Genomic DNA, 20,414 nt, shown 5'->3' on the forward strand with positions numbered 1-20,414 from the left:
CAAAATATTTAAGTGGAAAATGAGGTGCCACTCCTCCAGTTTATGTACAGCTTCACCGAGCACTGCAACAGGCCTCAGACAGAATGTGAGCATGAGACCAAGATGGCGTATTGAAATATCAGGCAAAATTTACTATATTTTATTTTTCCCTCGGCTTAATTTTTTCCAGAAATTCCCCAAAGCATTTAAATTCAATATATTTTTGTTAAAGTGAACACAATTTTGTTTTATTAAGATAATCAAAATTCTTTTCATTTCAATGAATTTGCATTGGCCTTGGATATGTCAAATGTTAGTCAGTGGCAGTGAATATTTTGATTTGAAAATACAGCCATACCATGATCAATGTCACTTCGAATTATGTCCCACACTTGAACAGAAATCCCAAGTCTCACTATCCAGTACAATATAGAGTAAGTATTGCACGGCTGGAGATGCCATATTTTGGATTGTACTGAAGTCCCATTTGCTTCTCAGCTGGATGTTAACCATTCCATTTCACTATTTTGATGAAGAAAAAGAAACCTGATCAATATCACAAAAGACAGATGATCACATTGGTGTTTGTATCGGTTTTGCTATTTGCATATTGGCTACATGTTTCCTTATTTCAGCATCTGAGGAGAAAACAGTTATGTATCAAGTCCAATATGACCTTCATCAGATCAGCCAATGGGCTGAGGAGTGGCAGATGGAGTTTATTTGAAATAAATGTGAGGTGTTGCGTTTTGTTAAGGCAAATCAGAACAGGACTTACACAGTTAGTGGTAGGGCTCTGGGCAGTGTTGCTGAACAAAGAGATCATGGGGTGCAGGTGCATAGGTCCTTGAAACACAGGGTGATGAAGAAGGCATTTGGCACACTTGCCTTCTTTGGTCAGAACATTGAATATAAGATATGGGATGGCATGTTGAGACTGTACAGGACATTTGTGGGGCCACTCTTTGAATACTGCATGCAATTCTGGTCGCTTTTCTATAGGAAAGACATTGTTAAACTTCAAAGGATGTAGAAAGGGTTTGAGTTATAGGGAGAGGCTGAATAGGCTGGGGTTATTTTCCTTGAGTGTTGAAGGCTGAAGAGTGACCTTTTAGAGGTTTATAAAATCATGAGGGGCATGGATAGGGAGAATAGCCAAGGTCTTTTTCTTAGGGTGGGGGAGTCTCAAACCAGAGGGCATAGATTTAAGGTGAGTAGGGAAAGATTTAATAAGGACCTGAGGCGTAATTTTTTCTCACAGCTGGTGGTATGTGTATGGAACGTGCTGCCAGAGGAAGTTCTGGAGGTAGGTACAATTACAACATTTAAAAGGCATTTGGATGTGCATGTATAAGAAAGGTCTCAAGGGATATGGACCAAAAGCAGGAAAGTGGGACTAGGTCAGATTGGGATCTCTGGTTGGTGCAGACAGTTTGGACCGAAGCGTTTGTTCCAATACTGTATGAATCAATGACTCTATGACTCTTCATTTAGAGTATCATTGGATTTGCAACTTTGATTCTTGCTCTCTCCTCAGATGCTGGTGGACTTATTGCATTTTCAAGTGGCTTCTGTTTCATTAATTTCTAATCTCCAGCATTTGTTGTACTTTGTTTTTATTTCCTCCATTTCAACTATGGCTTTACAGCAGAAAGTACTTCATTGGCTGTAAGTTGCTTTGAGATGTCTGGCAGTTGTGAAATGCACTATGTCAATGCTAAGTTAAAAATCACACAACACCAGGTTATAGTCCAACAGGTTTATTTGGAAGCACTAGCTTGCTGAGTACTGCTCCATCATCAGACAGCTGTCTAATGAAGGAGCAGCACTCCAAAAGCTAGTGCTTCCAAATAAACCTGTTGGACTATAACCTGGTGTTGTGTGATTTTTAACTTTGTCCACCCCAGTCCAACACTGGCTCCCCTACAACATGGCCTGAAGGCAAGGATGACAAAAGAATAAGCTAAACTTCCATTGAGATAGCAGTTCTCACAACCATTTAATAGTTCAACATCTTGGATTTGGCATAAATTTCAAGTTATTTTATCATTAATAATGAAAATTGGCTTGCAATTTTTTTATTCGCTTGTAGAATATGTGCGTTGCTATCTGTCCAGCATTTATTGCCCATCCCGAGTTGCCCTTGAGAAGGCAGTGGTGAGTTGCCTTTTTGAATGCCTGCAGTCCATGTGCTGTAGTTCGACTCACAATGGCTTGAGGAGGGCAATTCTAGAGTTTTGACCCAGCGACAGAGAAAGAATGGCAATATATTTTCAATTCAGGATGGTGAGTGCCATGGATGGGAACTTGAAGGCGGGTCATGTTCCCATGTACCTGCTATCCTTGTCCTACTAGAGGGAGGTGGTTGTGGGTTTGGAAGGTGCTGTCTGAGGATCTTTGGAGAATTTCTGTAGTGCACCTTGTAGATAGTACACTTGCCACTGAGCATCAATGGTGAAATGAGTGGATGTTTATGGATGTGGTGCCAATCAAGTGGGCTGCATTGTCCTGAATAGTTTCAAGCTTCTTGAGTGTTGTTGGAGCTGCATTCATCCATGCAATTGGGCAGTATTCCATCACACTCCTGACATATGCCTTGTAGATAGTGGACAAGCTTTGGGGAATCTGGAGGTGAGTTATTCTCTGCAGGATTCATAGTTTCTGACTAGCTCTTGTAGCCACTTTATTTATATGGCAAGTCCAGTTAGACTTCTGCTCAGTGATAACCCTAAGGATGTTGATAGCAGGGTAATTCAGTGATGGCAATGCCACTGGGTGTCAGTGGTGGCTAGATTGTCTCTTACTTGTCATTTTTCATCCTAAGAGTGGGTATTATTCAGTTGCATTTGAACATGGACTGCTTTAGCATCTGAGGAGTTGTAAATGGTACTGAGGATTATTCAATCATCAGAGAACCCCACTTCTGACCTTATGATGGAGGGAAGGTCATTGATGAAGCAGCTGAAGATGGTTCAGCCTAGGACACTAACCTAAGGAACTCCTACAGGGGTATCCTGGAGCTAGGATGAGTGACCTTCAACAACTACAAACATCTTCCTATGTGCCAGGTATGACTCCAAATAGCAGAGAATTTTTCCTCTGACATTCATTGGTTCCAGTTTTGCTAAGGCTCCTTAATGCACTTGATATCAAGGGCTGTAACTCTCACCTCACCTCTGTAATTCAGCCCTTTTGTCTATGCTTGAACCAAGGCTACAATGAGGTCAGGAGCTATTGGTGAGCACGTGCTGCTTGATAGCATCACTTTACTGATGATTGTGAGTTTACGTATGGGACAGTAATTGGTCATTTTAGATTTATCCTGCTTTTTGTGGACAATTTTCCACTCTGTCGGGTAGATGCCAGGGTTGTAGCTGTATTAGCATAGTTTGGATAGGGGTACAGCAAGTTCTTGAGCACAAGTCTTCAGTGCATTGCCAGAATATTTCAAGGCCCAGAGCCTTAGCAGTATCCAGTGCATTTATCTGTTTCTTGATGTCATGTGGAGTGAATCAAATTGGCTGAAGACTGGCATCTATGCTGCTAGGGACCACAGGAGGAGTCCAAGATAGAGCATTGACATTGACAGCTGAAGATTGTTGCGAATGCTTCAGCCTTATCTTTTGCACAGATGTGCTGGGATTTCCCATCATTAAGGATGGGGATATTTGTGTAGCATCCTCCTTCAGTGAGTTCTTTAATTATCCACCACCATTCACAAATGAATGTGGCAGGATTGCAGAGCTGTTGTTTGCTGCCTGTTGCTGTTGTTTAAAATGATAACTGGACATGTTAACAAAAATCTGAGGGTGCACGTCCAGGGAGCTTTGCCGGCCCCAAAGGCAAAAATCACAGGACACTGGGTTACAGTCCAACAGGTTTATTTGAAATTGCAAACTTTGGAGTCTCCACTCCTTCCTCAGGCAGTTAGTAACAGAGAATACATTGGACACAGAATTTATAAGTAGAAGATCAAAGGGTCATACGACTTATGTGAATGTATAGAACAAACCTAGATGACTATTAAGTCTTTAATCAGTTGGAATTGAGATGCAGGTTTTGATTGATTAATATGTAAATCCCAGAATTTCTTTCAAGTTACTGCCCCAAGATTACTTCAGAATAAAGTGACACTTCTGGTCAGACAATGTATTTTAGGTCAAGATTAGAGTGGTGCTGGAAAAGCACAGCAGGTCAGGCAGCATCCGGGGATCTAGTCCTCACTTTTGCCTAATGTATTTTAGGTGTGAGGCTATGTTTCAAGTCTGGAAGGAGAAAGTGAGGACTGCAGATGCTGGAGATTAGAGCATAAAAATGTGTTGCTGGAAAAGAACAGCAGGTCAGGCAGCATCAAAGGAACAGGAGAATCGATGTTTCGGGCATAAGCCCTTCTTCAGGAATGAGGAGAGTGTGCCAAGCAGGCTAAGATAAAAGGTAGGGAGAAGGGACTTGGGGGAGGGACGTTGGGAATACGATAGGTGGAAGGAGGTTAAGGTGAGGGTGATAGGAATCTATGTTTCAAGTCTGTATGTATCTGTCAGACTGGTTTTATTTCCAAAGTAGGAATTTATAAATCAGTTTACAAATTGAAATCTGCACCTCCATTCTAACTGATTAAAGACATAATAGCTCGTTCAATACATTCACATAAGTTGTATGACCCTTTGATCTTTGACTTTTAAATTCTGCATCCAATGTATTATCTCTCACCAGCTGCCTGAGGAAGGATCAAAGGCTCCAAAAGCTTGCGGTTTCAAATAAACCTGTTGGACTATAACCTGGTGTCGAGTAACCTTTCACCTTGTCCACCCCACTCCAATACTAGCACCTCCACATCATTGCCACAAAGGCGTTGCTCCTGGTGATTCTGCTCTTGCAGTGGATTTTCCGGAAACAGCCGAAGAGTGGAGGGTGGGAGGCCGCCGAAGCCGTCCGGAAGTTGCCGAGCAGCCGGCGTCGAAGTTCTCCGGAAGCTGCCGAGGGCCGCCGGGCGTCCGTCTTCTCGGACTGAGAGCGGCTTGGTTCGCCATGTTGGTTTGTGTGTAAAATAATCGTTTGCATCCGTCCTAAAGCTTGACTCTTTTACTCTAAGGACGAGCCCTGCTGCTAGTTCACACTCTGGGCCATCTACCAATGCTATTATTTTTGTGATTTGCAGGTAAACTCACGTGAGAAACGTCCTTCTGAGGGAGGACACCCTGAGGTACATCTCTCTATCTCTCTATACAACAAAAAATCCGCCTGGTTTTTCCTTTATTTTGTCTTCCTCAGCCTGAAATGAGCTTACCACAGAAAGCCAAACCACAGCCTGTAATAAGAGGACTACAACAGCCTGCTTCGTATCCTTCACTTTTTGGGAAACATTCAATTGATCGATATATGTATATAAAATCCAAAAAAAAAGTAACAACTGAGGAGATTTTTTTAACCTTTTTTGACTAGTGTTGGTTCATTTTTTTAGGGTCTGAGTGAGTAACATTGTCACTGTAGGTTACTCAGGGTTAGAAGTAAAATCTTTAAGATCTGTTTGGTTTATGGGCACTTGTTGCAAGTGTGGATGGGTTCAAGGTTTTTTTATAAAGCTTTTTTTTAATGAAAAGAAATACGATTTATTGTTACGTTTCTGAAAGAAATTGCTTTGTGTTTGGTCTGATTTGAAAAGGATGTTGGTTGAAGTGTGGGTAGAGAGAGAAAGTGGGGGGAAAATGAGCTTTTAACGACGATTAATAAATGATCTTGTTTCGATTTTTCTTTTTGAAACCCCCTCCCCATTTAAAAAAAACCTAGCAACACATTTAGAAACACCGCTCTTTATTTCAGCATTTGAGACAAAAGTCACAAGCTCTCACTTTCTGTATTTGGAAAAAAAAAGACAAAACCCCGTAGGGGAGCCGGCCAAGGGAAGGGAATCTGGTGTGATTGAAGATTTGAAATTTTTGGGTGGGTTTGTGAGAATTTCTCTTTCGTTTGGTGTGCAGAACGTTTGTGTTTGACTCTTTGAAAAATAAAGAAGCGATTTCCTGTGGAAATATTATTTTCTTTGGATTTTTTTAAAAAAATACAAGCTTTGTGGGTAGTTGAGGGGACTGTGTGCATGTGTGTGTGACACGTCTTCAGAAAATGCCGGTTACAATCCGGCACCAACTCCACTGCAGTCAGTCTGCAGCTCTCTATTAATATCTGCAGGCCTGTATTTCTTAGAGCTATTTTAAATTAAGTGTTTTATATAGATTGATTTTTCTTTTTTTTTAAAAGAAAAAGCTGACAAATGGAGAATTATGGACACAATTACGTGTTTTTTGCAGCGACCCACAACGAGTTTACAGTATGGGGCATATTTCATATTCCAACTCAGAAATTGTACTCTGGCCTCTTCCTGAATTTGGGATAGGGTGTCTGATCATTTTCATCGTTTATTTTTATTTGGGATTTTTCCCCCGTGTAAACGTGCGCATTTCTTAAGACTTCCGGGCTTAAAACAAAAGCCCTGTTACAAAATGGAGAGATTATTAGACAACTGGGTGAATAATTGTGCACTGATCTTTTTGAGTTCATGTTTAATTTGTAATATGGTGCAATTTGTTTTCATGGTTCTTATTGGCACAATATGTTCGTAAAACAAAGTACTTGTTTTATTGACAATGAATTGCCTTGGAATGCTTGGGGGTGGGGGCGTGTGATGTTGCTTTGTAAATTGCAATGTGTCTTGAAATAAAATGGTGTGTATTAGTCCGGTTGCATTTTAAACTGTAAGGTTTGGTTGTGAAGGGCTTGATATTCAGCCAAGTACAAGGCTATTAGGAAATGATTCAGTGATTTGCTGTGATATTGAATAGATCATTGTGCTAATGGGGATAATGAATGAAGGTCTTCCTGTGGTTTGGATTTAAATGCCCGATTTTTGTCAGGATACACAGATACAGTATGCTTCTGCTATTATCTTGGTTTGTATTAACTTCAGTGTGAAGTTGCTCTTAACCATGTTGTAAATAATGGTGTACATTTTAAAATGCTGAATAAGACTACTAAAGGCCCATTTTAAATAAGACTACTAAAGCAGAACAATCCTTGTTTCATTTCGAATGAATAAGATTTGTGCAGTTGTTATATGTTTTCACAACTTACATCTTAACTGAGAACAAGTTTCAAAGTTCACAAGGACAAGTCTATTTTATTAAGTTGGTAATTTATGAGAAGCTTAGATTTTGTTGCACCAAGTTCAGAGCTGTGTTTATAGGCCTTGGTTTGGGATGTGGGTCTCTGCCGGATAACTGCTCTCCCAATCCCACAGCTGATGCTGGGCATGCTCAGATACCCAGTGCTGGTTTCCTGCTAAATAATGACTCTATGGAAACTTGAGGCACTGTAACATTGCTAGATAGTGTGCTACGTTTTAACAGTCGTAAGGCATGCAGGTGCATATCTGATGCGGACTTCCTGGTAAATAATGTACTTGGTGCTGACTGATGTGCCACACAGGTACCATTTTTATCTGGTTTATTAAAATCTGAGGAGCATAAAATGCTTGGCAAAGTATTTAGCTTTATTTGGTACATCTGATTGCGCTTGCACATGTTGAGGCTGTTGCGTGATTCTGCATCAATGTAATCGTGATTATTTTAAATATATGAACAATTTTGTAGTAACATTTGGTTAGTAATCAGTGTTACAAAATTTTCTTGATTGTTTGAAACAGTGAACGCACTTAGATCACAATGTGTATGCACACATGTAATGTTTTTTAGATAGGCTGTTCTATTTGCTTTGTCCACACCCTCATGTGAATGCATCCTGCAGTCACTGGCTTGAGTTTTCTGCTGCATGTTTCGAAGTAAAGTATCAATGCCACTTGTTTTTAAATGTTAGACTTTTTAAAAAAAACTGTGCAAAATCCCAAGCCATTTTTACCAGAACTGAGGTTAAATCCATTTTTTTTAATGTGGGGGTTGGTTGGGAACATGGTGCAGTGGGATGTTGCACTTTTCATTCTTGAAGGTTAAGACCTGTGTTGCAGCAAAGAAACCAAAGCTGTTAATGGAAATGTTCCATATGAATGTGTTTTTTCATCGTAAAGTCACAAAACATAGCTGTTCAAGTAAAATTTGGTGAAAATGTTGCAATAATGTGGAGTGGGACAGTCAGCAAATTGCAGAGGAGGGTAGTTACAAATATTGAACTTTATTGTTGGATTCAATTTGAGTTACTGGAGGGTCTTCATTTGTGAGTTCTTTGTCTTTGTAATAAAACCCATAAAACACACTCTTGTGGCTTTTGGCTTATATCAACGATAATGATATGTTCACTGCAGCTTTCAGTTGCATTGAAGTGCTTGTGGAGACTGATCTCAGGCATTAACATTTGTACTTGTAAATGTGTATGAATTCACGTTTATATATTGAGGTCACCAAGTGAATTCATTTTTTTTATATATCCGTTTCAACCCAAGAATGCATCCTCTGTTTTGAGTTTGCTTCTCTCAGATCTCCATAATCTTTTCTTCCACATAAACTCTCAATCCATGATCCTAACCTCCAACCATACTATTCTTCATGTCGCTACCTCGTGGTCAGTCACAACAAAGGTCACCTCAGTTGTGTAATTGTTTTGCTTTTTACATTTGTTTCTATTCCCAGTGTGAACCCTGCTTCCTTATGTGTTACTCTGGATAGAAAGTATTACAATGACACTTGAAAGAATCTCAGTGGTAGTCTTTGGTCTACGTTCAGTATGATACTTTTGCAGTTGCTGAACCTCATAACATCATTACTTTCTCAACTTGGCTATTCCCCTAGCAGCGAGATCGATTAGCTCGGTTATCTTGATGGCTGGTTTGTGATGCAGAGTAGTCAACAGAATGGGCTCAATTCCTGCGCCGGTTGAAGTTACCATAAAAGCTTCTCCATCTCTACCTGCACCTGAGGTGTGGTGATCATCAGGTTAAAGCACCACCAATTGTGTCACTTTTTCTAATGAGAGAGTAGCCCTCTCATCCAGCAGGACTATGGCAGCTTAACTTTACTTCCACCAGTATGGCCCATCACTGTTTGTTTGTTAGAGGAATTCAAATTTGAACAGATGTAACAGAAACTTGGTTGAACTTGTTCATCAGATCTCCCCGGACCCCATAAACCACCTCTGCCACTTCCCTCCTCTCTCTTGATCCATTGGTCCAATGTTCCCTTGCCCTGAACTTGTATCTTTCTATTGTTTCTCATATTTCACACACGCTTTCTCTCAACTCATCTTGTCCATGAGGCAACTCTTATCAAACTTATACGTGAAATCCTACATGACTGAAATGGTCCCTCTTCATCCTTAATTTGATTTATAATTATCACATGTATTGAGATGTAGTGAAAAGTATTGTTTTGCACGCTAACTAGACAAAATTATAGCTTACATAAGTACATCAGGGTAATAGAGCAGAATGCAGAATATAGTGTTATTGCTTAGAGAAGGTGCAGCGAAATATAACTCTCTAAAAGAGAGTTCCGTTCACGTGTCTGAGAATAGTGGGCAAGGAGCTGTTCTTAAATCTGTTGGTATATGTTTTCAAGCTTTTGAATCTCTTGCCTGATGGAAGAGGGTAGAAAAGAGTATAACTGTGTGGGAGAGGTATTTGATTATCCTAAGGCAGCGGGAAGTGTAGATGGAGTCAATGGAAGGAAGACTAGTTTTTGTGATGGATTGGGCTGCGTACATAACTCGAATTTCTTGCTGTCTTGGGCAAAGCAGCTCCCATATTAAGCTGTGATGCATCTGGATAGGATGCTTTCTATGGTGCGTGCGTAGAAATTAATAAGAGTTATGGTTGACATGACAAATTTCCTTTCGCCTTCTGAGGAAATAAAGGTGTTGCTGTGCTTTCTTGACTGTAGCGACAACAAAGATGGACTAGGATGTATTGTTGGTGATATTTACTCTTATGAACTCGAAGCTCTTGATATCTCTTCCATTGATACAGACAGACAGATGTCCTCCACTGCTTCCTGATGTCAGTGACTAGTTTCTTCATTTTTCTGATATTGAAGGAGACGTTGTCGTCTTTACACCGTGCTACTAAGCTGTTTCTTTCCTGTACCATTTCATCATTGTCTCAGATCCGACCCATGAAGGTGGTGCCATCAGGACACTGGCATTGATGATTTTTGGGGAGGAGGAGTTTTCATCTATCCTTAATAATTACAGTTTAAGGTTTAGGAATTGAGGATCCAGAGTTACAGAGTGTGGAGCAGAGTTCAAGATCTATGAGCTTGGTTGGAGTTATGTTGTTGAAGGCAGAGCTAAAGTCAATAAATAGGAACCTGACATTGGTATCCTTTTTTATCCAGATGTTCCAGGGATGAGGCCAGAGAGATGGCGTCAGCCATTGACCTATTTTGAATTAGATGAATTGTAGTGGATCAAGGCAATCTGGGAGGCTGGAGTTGATATGTGCCATTACGAAATTCTGAAAGTACTTCTTACTGATGGATGTCAGAGCCATCAGGTGGTAGTCATTAAAGCATGTTGCCTGAATTTCCTGCGGCACCAGGATGATAGTGGTCTTTTTGAAGCAGGTGAGGTAAGGAGAGGTTAAAGATGTCTACAAATACTCATGTCAATTGGTCCGTGCAGGATTTGAGTGCATTGTTGGGGATTCCATCCGGGCCAGTTGCTTTCTATGGGTTCGTTCTCAAGAAGGCCGATCTGACATCTGCTGTGGTATCTGTGGGTACAAGTGCACCCAAGGCTGTCAGGTCACTTCACTGACCACCTTTCCCTGTATGATTACACAGTCGTTCTCCAATGTTATCTGGCAAGATGGGACTGTACATGTTGGCGTCTTTTCTCTTCAGTATGGTGACATAGAGGTCAACAACACAGAAAATGTTCTTCAGCCTACCAAGCTTGCGCTGGTCAAAAACAGCCACCATCTGTTCTAATTCCATTTTCCTGAATTGGCCCACAGCTGTAAATGGCTTGGCATAGCACTTGCATGTCTAAATCCTATTAAAAGTTGAGGGTTTCTATCTTCACCACCCTTACAAGCAGTGAGTTCCAGATTCCTACCACTTGCTGTACAGAGGCGATTTACCAGAATATTGCCTGGGCTGGAGAGTTTTAATTGTGAAGAGTGATTGGGTAGATTGGAGTTGATTTTCTTTGAACAGAGAAATTTGAGACAGGGCGTAATTGAGATCTACAAAATAATGAAGGGCATAGATAGAAATTTTCCTTTGATGAATGGGAACAGTGAGCAGGGAGTATAGATTTAAGGTAAAGGTAAAACTTCCCAGATGTGAGGATACACTTTTTCAACCAGGAACGGTCAGAATCTGCAACTGTCTGCTTGTATGGGTGGTCAAAGCAAAAACTCTTACAACATTTAAGTAGTAAATGTACACTTGCGATACCAAGATGTACAAGGCCATGGGTCAAACTGCTGAAAAATGGGATCAGAATAGTTAGGTGGTTGACTGATGTGGATGTGATGTGCCAAATGGCCTTTTTTCTGTGTTGTAGGTCTCTACCTCTATTTCTGTGACTGGGTGAAACTGATTTTCCTCACATACGTTCTAACCTCCTCCCTCTTATGTTAAACCTCTAGTAATTGAACCCTCCACCAAGGAGAAAAGTTTCTTCTGTTTACCTATTTAAGCCTTTCATAATTTTACGCATCTCAATCATGTCTCCCTTCAATATCCTTTGCTCCAACAAAAACAACCCCAATCCAATCTTCTTCATAACCAAAACTCTCCAACCCAGGTGACAGATCTCCATTGTGCCCTCTACAGTGTAATCACATCCCTCTCCTAATATGGATCCCAGAACTACACAATGTGCATTGAACTGTGGCCTAATCAATATTTTACACAATTCCAGGAGAACCTGTCTGCTCTTAAACTTTCTGCCTCGATTATTAAGGGCAAGTATCCCAAATGCTCCCTTAACCACTTTTTCTACCTGTCCTGTTACCCTAAAGGATTGGTGGACATGCGCACTAAGGTCTTGGGACCTGCCATTCATTAATTCCCTTGGCTTAGGGTCTCTACAGTGATTCTTGGAGAACCCAATTGGATATAGGCTTCCGGTCACTAAAACACAATTTGACCATTATTCTCTGCTCCCTGCCAGTCAACCAATTTTGTACCAATTTGTCAAATTTCCTGGTCCCATGAATTCTTAGTTTTGCTATTAGTCTCCATGCGGGATCTTATCAAAAGCCTTACTGGAATCGATGTGCATTACATTGAATGCATTGCCCTCATCTACATGCCTGGTTAACTCTGAAAACTTCAGGCAAGTTGGTCAGACATAACCATAACATAACTATTCTTGATTAATCCCTGCCTTTCCAAGTGCAGATTAATTTTGTTCTTCCGAATTGCTTCCAATGGTTTCCCACCACAGAGATTAGACTGACTGTCTTGTTATTTCCTGGTTTATCTCTTGCCCTCTTTTTGAATAATACTCCATTCCTGTCCTCCAGTGCCCTGACACCTTTCCTGTGGTCAGGAAAGAATTGAAAATTATTGCCTGCGCAGCAATTATTCCTCCCTTGCCTTACTCAGCAGTTTCATCCAGTCCAGGAGATGTATCTAATATTATGCATACTGGGCTACACAGAACCTCCTCTCTGTCTGTACTAACTTCAACTATATCACAGTCCTTCTCTCTGATCTCTGCACCCATATTTTCTTGCTTGTGGCTACGTCACTTACTCCATGTAAAGATTACCCTTCTGGTTCTTACTAGACCCTACTCTTGCCCTAGTTATTCTTTATCCTTAATATACTTGTAAAATAACTTGGGATTTTCATGTCCCTTTTTTTGCTGTCCTGGCTTTCTATTTAAATTTTCCCTTGTACATTCCATACCCCTCTCATGCTTTTACTGTTGTGACTCCTTGGGATCAGCCACAAGACTCCTTTTTTCTCTTTATCTGGTCATGTATATCTTTTGATATCCAGGATTCACAGGTTTGTTGATCCTACCCTTTGTCATTATTGAAGCATGTTGGCCTTGCAGTCTCCCTATTTCCCTATTACAATGGCTTTTCCTCTTGCTCCCCCTCTCAACCCAGGTGTCTCCTGACAATCTGACGCCTGGAGGAAGAATGCCTCATCTCCTTCCTCGGGGCCCCCCCCCAGCTCATCCCAGATCCAACCCTCCAACTTGCCACCGCCCTCTTGACCTGTCCTACCTGTCCATCTTCCTTTCTATCTGTCCAGTCCACCCTCTCCTCCGACCTATCGCCATCACCCTTACTTTTTCCATCTACCTATTGCCTTCCCAGCTATCTCCTCCTCCTCTCTCTCCCACCCTCTGCCACAACCTCCAGCCTCATCCCCACTATCCTATTTATCTCTCAGCACCCCCCCAATCCCCTATTCCTGATGAAGGGCTTCAGCCCGAAACGTTAATTCTCCTGCTCCTCGGATGCTGCCTGATTTGCTGTGCTTTTCTAGCACCACACTTTTCAACTCCTACCCTCTTTCTGCTGTCTGTTATCTAACTTGTTTAATTTAATTTGCCCATTAACTCAATTTTCACTGATTGCTATTGGCCCCTATTTACACATTGTCACAATTTTTTAAAACACAGTTTTGTTTCAAATTCCTCCATTGACCACAAGCCTCCTTATCTATTATTTTCTCCAGGTCTTCAACCCTCATTTTGTTCCAGTTCTGACTTTATGCACCTCACCGATTTTGATTGATTGCTCCAGCATTGGTGTGACCTAGGCAACTGAACGTACAGACAAGCTTTGGATTTCCTTGCTAAACATTTTTGCATTTCTACTTACAAAGTACGATTTTGCAGGTTCAACTAGCATTTAGGAAAGCAAATGCAATGTTAGTATTCATTTCAAGAGGGCTAGAATACGAGAACAGGGATGCACTGCTGAGTCTAGTCTGCATAATGCTCTAGACTGGTTGCATTTGAAATATTGAGAGCAGTTTTGGGCCCTGTATCTAAGGAAAGGTGCAGTGGTCTTAGAGGAGAATGATCCCAGAAACAAAGGGCTTGTCATTTTGATGAGCTGTTGACGACTCTAGTTTTTACTCATTGAAGTTTTGAAGAATGAGGAGGGATCTCATTGAAACTTAGAGAATACTGAGAGGCATTGGAGGGAATGGACTTAAGAGAACATGAGAGAGACTGTAGGAGAGACTAGGGCGTGACTACATAACCTCAAAGTAAAGGGAGAATACCATAGACCTGAGATGAGAACCTTCTTTAGTCAGAGGCTGGTGAATCTGTGGAACTGATTTGTCTCTACAGCCTTCTGCAGCAAAGACACTGTATTTAAGACAGATAGATAGGTTCTTAATAAGTAAGTGGATCAGAGGTTCCAGGGAGAGGGCAGGAGATTGGGATTGAGAAACATAAATAGTCACAGAGGTGCACACCATGGAAACAGACCCATCAGTCCAACTCGGCCATGCCAACCAGATACCCTAAACAAATCCAGTCCCGTTTGCCAGCGTTTGGCTCATGTCCCTCTCAACCCTTCCTGTTTATACACTCATCCAGATGCCTTTTAAGCGTTGTAATTGTACCAGCTTTCACCACGTGCTCCTGGCAACTTGTTTGTGTGAAAAAGTTGCCCCATAGGTCCCTTTTTAAATCTTTTGCCTCTCCCCTAAACCGTTACTCTCGAGAGGTAACTCTCTTTGCTGTCCAATACACCTCCAATCTTGGTGTGATCTACAAACTTACTAACCATACCTCCTGTGTTTATATCCAAATCATTTATGTAAATAATGAGAAACAGTGGACCCAGCACCAATCTTTGTGGCACACTGCTGGTCAGAGATTTCCAGTCTGAACAGCTGCTCTCCACCACCATTCTCTGTCTTCTACCTTTGAGCCAATTCTGAATCCAAATGGCTAGTTCTCCTCGTATTCTACGTGATCTAACCTTACTAACCAGTCAACCTGAGGAATTGTCAAATGCCTTGAGGTTCATCTGGATTACATCCACTGTTCTGCCGTCATCAATCCTCTTCATAATTTCCTCAAACAAAACGCAGTCAAGTTAGTGAGACCTGGTTTTTAACACACAAAGCTATGTTGACTATCCTAATCAGTCTTTGCCTTTCCAAATACACGCAAATTCTGGCCCTCAGTATTCCCCTCAACAATTTGCCCAAGTGCAGATTTCAGGCTCATTCATCTATAGTTCCCTAGCTTTTCCTTAAATGCCACTTTCCCACCTTTCTTAAATAGTGGTACCACGTTAGCCAATCTCCTGTCTTCCAGCACCTCACCTGTAGCTATCAGTGATACAAATATCTCAGCAAGGAGCCCAACATTCTCTTTCCTACCTTCCCACAGAGTTCGAGGGTACACCTGATCAGGTCCCGGGGATTTATTCACGTTTATACATTTTAAGTCGTTCAGCACCACTGCTTCTGTAATATGAACACGTTTCAACATATCACTATTTATTTCCCCACATTCTCTTTCTTCCATATTCTTCTTCACAGTAAACACTGTTGCAAAATATGATAATCGAATGGCAATGCAGACTCAATGGGCAGAGTGGCCTAATTCTGCACCTATATCTTATGGTTTTATAGTCATGAGCAATTTTTGCAGCAGGTCTCGCTTTTTTTTTAGTGGGCAAAGAATTCAGAAATAGAAATGTTTTAAAAAAAAATGTTGGCATATATTTCAATGTGAATGAAGGCCAAATTTATTGAGTGTTTGCTTACTACCTTTCTGAAAAAAATTGGTTGCCAAGAAAGTGCCTAAGTTTCTGTTACCTAATTCAGTATTGTGCAGATTGTGACATTTTGAGTAAGGAGAACATTTTAAAAACTTAAAGGCTAGGATTGAAATGAAGAATTTACTTTTCTTAATCTGTTTAAATCTTGATGTAAATTTGAATGCAAGTTCAACTTAAATACGACAGCTGCCTTGTTATTAACGATTAATGCGTGAATAGACTAATAATTTATACCATACTTTCTGGTGGGAAGACAATGTATCAAAGTGACCATCTCAGACTTGTAATAAATGATGCATTTTTCAACCCCATTCCCAATTCGCTGTATACTCAACAGTGCTTTGTAGAACATTTGCAACAAAATCCTTTACTGCTGTTCTCAAACCGTTATAGCAAAGAAGAGGACAGTATGCCATCTCTGTGCTTGCTATCTGAAGGAGCAGTTTGCCTAGTGCCACAAGCCTGGTTAGCTATGCTTTGCCCTGTACATTATTCCTTTTCAGATTGTGATCTAGTTTCTAGGAAGAGGAACTTGGAGGTTATGGTGTTTCCATTCACCACCTGCCCTTTGGTTCTCATGAAATAACCTAGATGAATTGCTGTGGAGAATTTTGATTATGAATAATTTCACATGAAGTTTTTATTTTTGTTTGTGGAAAATTTCCCGAGTTCTCTACCATCTGTGAAACACCACTGCCACCACCAGCACAATTTATATTCTGGAGACTGGTGTGCAGGGCTAGCCACAAGCAGTTCAACATTGAATAATACCCATGCCTGTTTCATGGCTTGCCTTGCTTACGAGTGCATTGGAGCAGTTTGAAAGATACTTCATTACACTTGACATTTTTGGAACTGATTGCCCTTCAAAGTTATTCAGTGGTGAGGTATGCTGCTTGTCAGAACACATCTCAGTTGTTGCTTTTGGTTCAGTGAGATGTTCTTACCTCATGGTTGAAGCTCCATCCTGGAGGTTTGTGTACACAATATAGACTTTCAGTTTAGTGCAGTATACTTGGATTATTGCCAGAGATGTTATCTTTTGAATCAGAAATAGTCTTAATACAAGTATAAGAAATCTTTATACACTGTTCAAAGAGTAGCAGATGAGTTTGCCTTGTGTTGTGACCTCAAATAGATTAATTGATGTCTGTGGGACCTTGCTATGTGCAAACTGGCTACTTCATTTGCCTACATTAAATCAGTGGCAGCACATCAGAAGTTATTTATTAATGGTTAGGACATCCTGAGAATGTGCTGTATAAATTAGTGCAAACATTGTTTCTTCCTTGCATTCCATAATGAGCACAAAGTGGAATGTCATTTTAAAAATTAGAGAGGAAGACCATCATCACTGACCATATTGACCAGTCAATATATTTGTTAGACATTTGTAAACTTAAAGAGAAAACTATATAATCTCTAACAAAACCATAGGCTCAAATAAATTAATATTTTTATGCCAGCCAAAACTAGAGGATCAGAACAGTGGATCTTAAGTTTTAAGTTTGCACTTTTTTGGTATCCCTTTGGTAAATTGATACTTTATCCCACTCTGAGCTAAATAATTGGATAATCATTGGTGAATAATTTTGAGAGATTATTTAATGCTGCAAAGATAAATTCTTATGTTAGGATATCCATTTTCTTTAGAAGCCAGAATACAAGATACAACATACAAAATGTGTATTTATCACAAAGGTGTCTGAAAGCTGCCCTCCAGTAAAACTTGACAGGATCTGCTTTAATTGGATATTACCAGTTTTAATACTGAAGATGCTGAAATGTAGAGGTATTGTTTAGATCACGTATGTATTTAGTTACCTTTCAGTGTCCTCTTTGTGTTTGGCAGCTTGGTGCTGTGGTTTGGATGGGGGAAGGGTGGAAAGCATGCTACTTTTGAGTTGATTTGCCTGCAGAATTGCAGTTTTAATAACAGATGAATTACTGCTAATAAAGCTAAGAAAATGTTCAAAATAGCACTCCATAACCATTGCTCAAATTGCTCATCTTGGTCTCCAGATTTTGTTCAAAACCTTGTTCCACTAGTCTTTTAAGTCCCATCAGGAGACAGTTCGTTGCTCAGCAATTTTTGTTAGCTTGTCTTTTAATTTGTTCACCACCATTAGACTTCCTGATCTCAAAGGCCTTTGCACTTGCTGACATACCTGGTCTGTATTATATTCCTTAACTTTGCTGAGCAATACCTTCTATCTAGTCTTGTATCTCTTTCTGGATTAATGCTGTCTGATCTCCCCCTCCTGTAATAGGATTCCTTTCAACAGTTTGTGATCTGCTTCTAGGAACATGTTCACGCCCAGAGCTGTTGTTCAAGCTTACACTTCATTTTTTATCTTTCATAGTTGCATTTAATCTTCTCAATCAACAGATCCTCTTTCAAGTCATTCTAAACATTCAATGAGTTATTCTGTTTTACAGTGGCATTCTCACCCTATTAATAGTAGTCACACTTCTCCATTAATTAACCCCTTCTGGGAAATATTTGACTTTAGTGCCCACTTTTGCTAGTTGTCTTTGGGTTGATAACCTTATTTTGATCATCAGAACGGGTCTGTCCATCCTTTGGCAAATTGTCAGAACAGTGTGATCATCATAGCTGGTTTCGAATGGCCTTTCATTATGTCTTAAGGTTCACAGAATTCTGAGACTGTGGCTTACCTGAAAGCCTTTCTGTCTGTGTACAGTGGATTCAAAGTCTATTAAAAGTAAATGTTCCTTCCCAAATTGGGACTGATCACATTATTGATTCAACTTCATTAGGTAGCTAATGGGGTAGGATACATAGGGCACAGCATTTATAAATAAAAGATCAATGTATCACACAACTGATGCAATGTATTAGACAAACCTGGATGGCTAGTTTCTTGGCCGCGTGCATCTCCATCAAGAACGGAACCTCAGTATCTCATTCTACTGCAAGCCCATGATGCTGCACTTCTTGGGTTTCTACCCTAAACATATTAAAGCAGCCATCCCCTATGGGCAAGCCCTATGCATACACAGGATCTGATCAGATGAGGAGGAATGCGACAGACACTAAAAGAGCTAAAGGAAGCCCTCATAAGAACGGGATACGATGCTCAACTCATCGATCACCAGTTTCAGTGTGCCACAGTGAAAAACCATAATGAGCCCACCTCAGGAGACAGACACAGGATATGACTGATAGGGTACCCTTTGTGTCCAGTACTTCCCAGGAGTGTGGAAACTATGCCATGTTCTTCTCAGCCTGTTGCACGTTATTGATGAGGATGAGCACCTTGCCAAGATTTTCCCTATGCCTTCACTTCTCTCCTTTTAAACAACTGCCAAACCTTAAACAGCTCATTATTCACAGCAAATTACCCAGCCTTCAGGACAACATTGACCACAACATCATACAACCCTGTCATGGCAACCATTACAAGACCTGTGAGTGTCGACATGGATATGACCATTACAGATGGGGATGCCACCCACCACGCGTGTGGCGGGTACTCATGTGAGTCAGCCAATTTTGTCTATCTCATATGCTGCAGGCAGGGATGGTCCAGGACATGGTATATTGGTGAAACCATGAAGATAGTACAACAACAGATAAACGGGCAAAGTGCAGCAACTGCCAGACAGGCATGCTCTCTCCCGGTGAGGGAGCACTCCAGTGGTCAAGGACATTTGATCTCTGATCTTCAGGTGAATGTCCTGCGTATGTGGCCCACTACCTATCTGACTAAGGAGCAGCATGAAGGTGGCACATTCTTTCTTTTACATAGGTATTTTTATTGAAAAGAAAATTTTAAAGAGTTTTTACAAAATTACAACAATAATGTAAACTAGTGTATTCCACTTTGCAATATGATAACACCATTATAAAATTAAATTTTAAAAAAAAGCAACAAGAATGAGAGAAATATCTGCCTCTCTCAATGAAGGCAGGAGGCAGCCCTGACTGTGAGTATTTGTACGTATTTATGAGTAGCTTGGCCAGTTCCCCAAATAAATTCTTTATAGAACTCAACCAGGAATTCGTCTGGCCCAGGCTTTGCCACTCTAAAGCTGTCTATCCATGTCCTGTACCTCCTGGGTTATCAAGGGGGCATTCAAGATCAATACCTGCTCTGAGGTTAGGCCCAGAAGGACCAGATTTTTAAAGGAAGACTCTATCTTCCCAGTTCTATCCTCACAGTCCTGTGACGTATATAATTCAAAATATAACTTTCTAAAGGCTGTATTGATCTTTTTACGATCACAAGTTAGGGTACCAGCACTTTCTGTAATGGACGTAATGGCTTGGTGGGCTTTTTCTTTCTGGCAAAGTATGCTAGGTTCCTGCCAGGCTTGTCACCATATTCAAATAATGTCTGCTTCGTGAATAATATTTCCCTCTTTGCTGTTTGAGTAAGTGTGGTATTCAAGGCTGCCCTAAGGGCCGAGATCTGCTGTAACTTAGTAATGGAGGACCTATCAATGTACGCAATTTCAGCTGCCTTGAGGCGAGCTTTTTGTCTTTTCTAGGTCGCAGAATATGCAATAATCAAGCCTTGTGCATATGCCTTGGTGGCCTCCCACATCATCGCAGGGTTACTAGTCATACCTGAGTTGATATCCCAGAAGGTTTTGAATTCCTGCAAAAAATACTTCATAAATTTGCTATCCTTCAATAAGAAAGGATCCATACACCAATGTCAGGGGCCTATCCCATCATCTCTAGTCTTGA

At 40.7% G+C, this 20,414-nt stretch overlaps 1 protein-coding gene across 1 annotated transcript in view; it reads left to right on the top strand.

Annotated features, from left to right (window-relative positions):
- Positions 1-4,972: 4,972 nt before the first annotated feature.
- Positions 4,973-20,414, top strand: part of LOC132833800 (eukaryotic translation initiation factor 4 gamma 3-like) — a 356,819-nt gene continuing 341,377 nt past the window's right edge. The window contains exon 1 of the mRNA XM_060852385.1: positions 4,973-5,318. Within this exon, the coding sequence (XP_060708368.1) occupies positions 5,257-5,318 (62 nt within the window). The 5' untranslated portion in view covers positions 4,973-5,256. The remainder of the gene's footprint in view (positions 5,319-20,414) is intronic.

This window comes from Hemiscyllium ocellatum, chromosome 37 (genome assembly GCF_020745735.1).
Source record: "Hemiscyllium ocellatum isolate sHemOce1 chromosome 37, sHemOce1.pat.X.cur, whole genome shotgun sequence".
Taxonomy (NCBI): Eukaryota; Metazoa; Chordata; class Chondrichthyes; order Orectolobiformes; family Hemiscylliidae; genus Hemiscyllium; species Hemiscyllium ocellatum.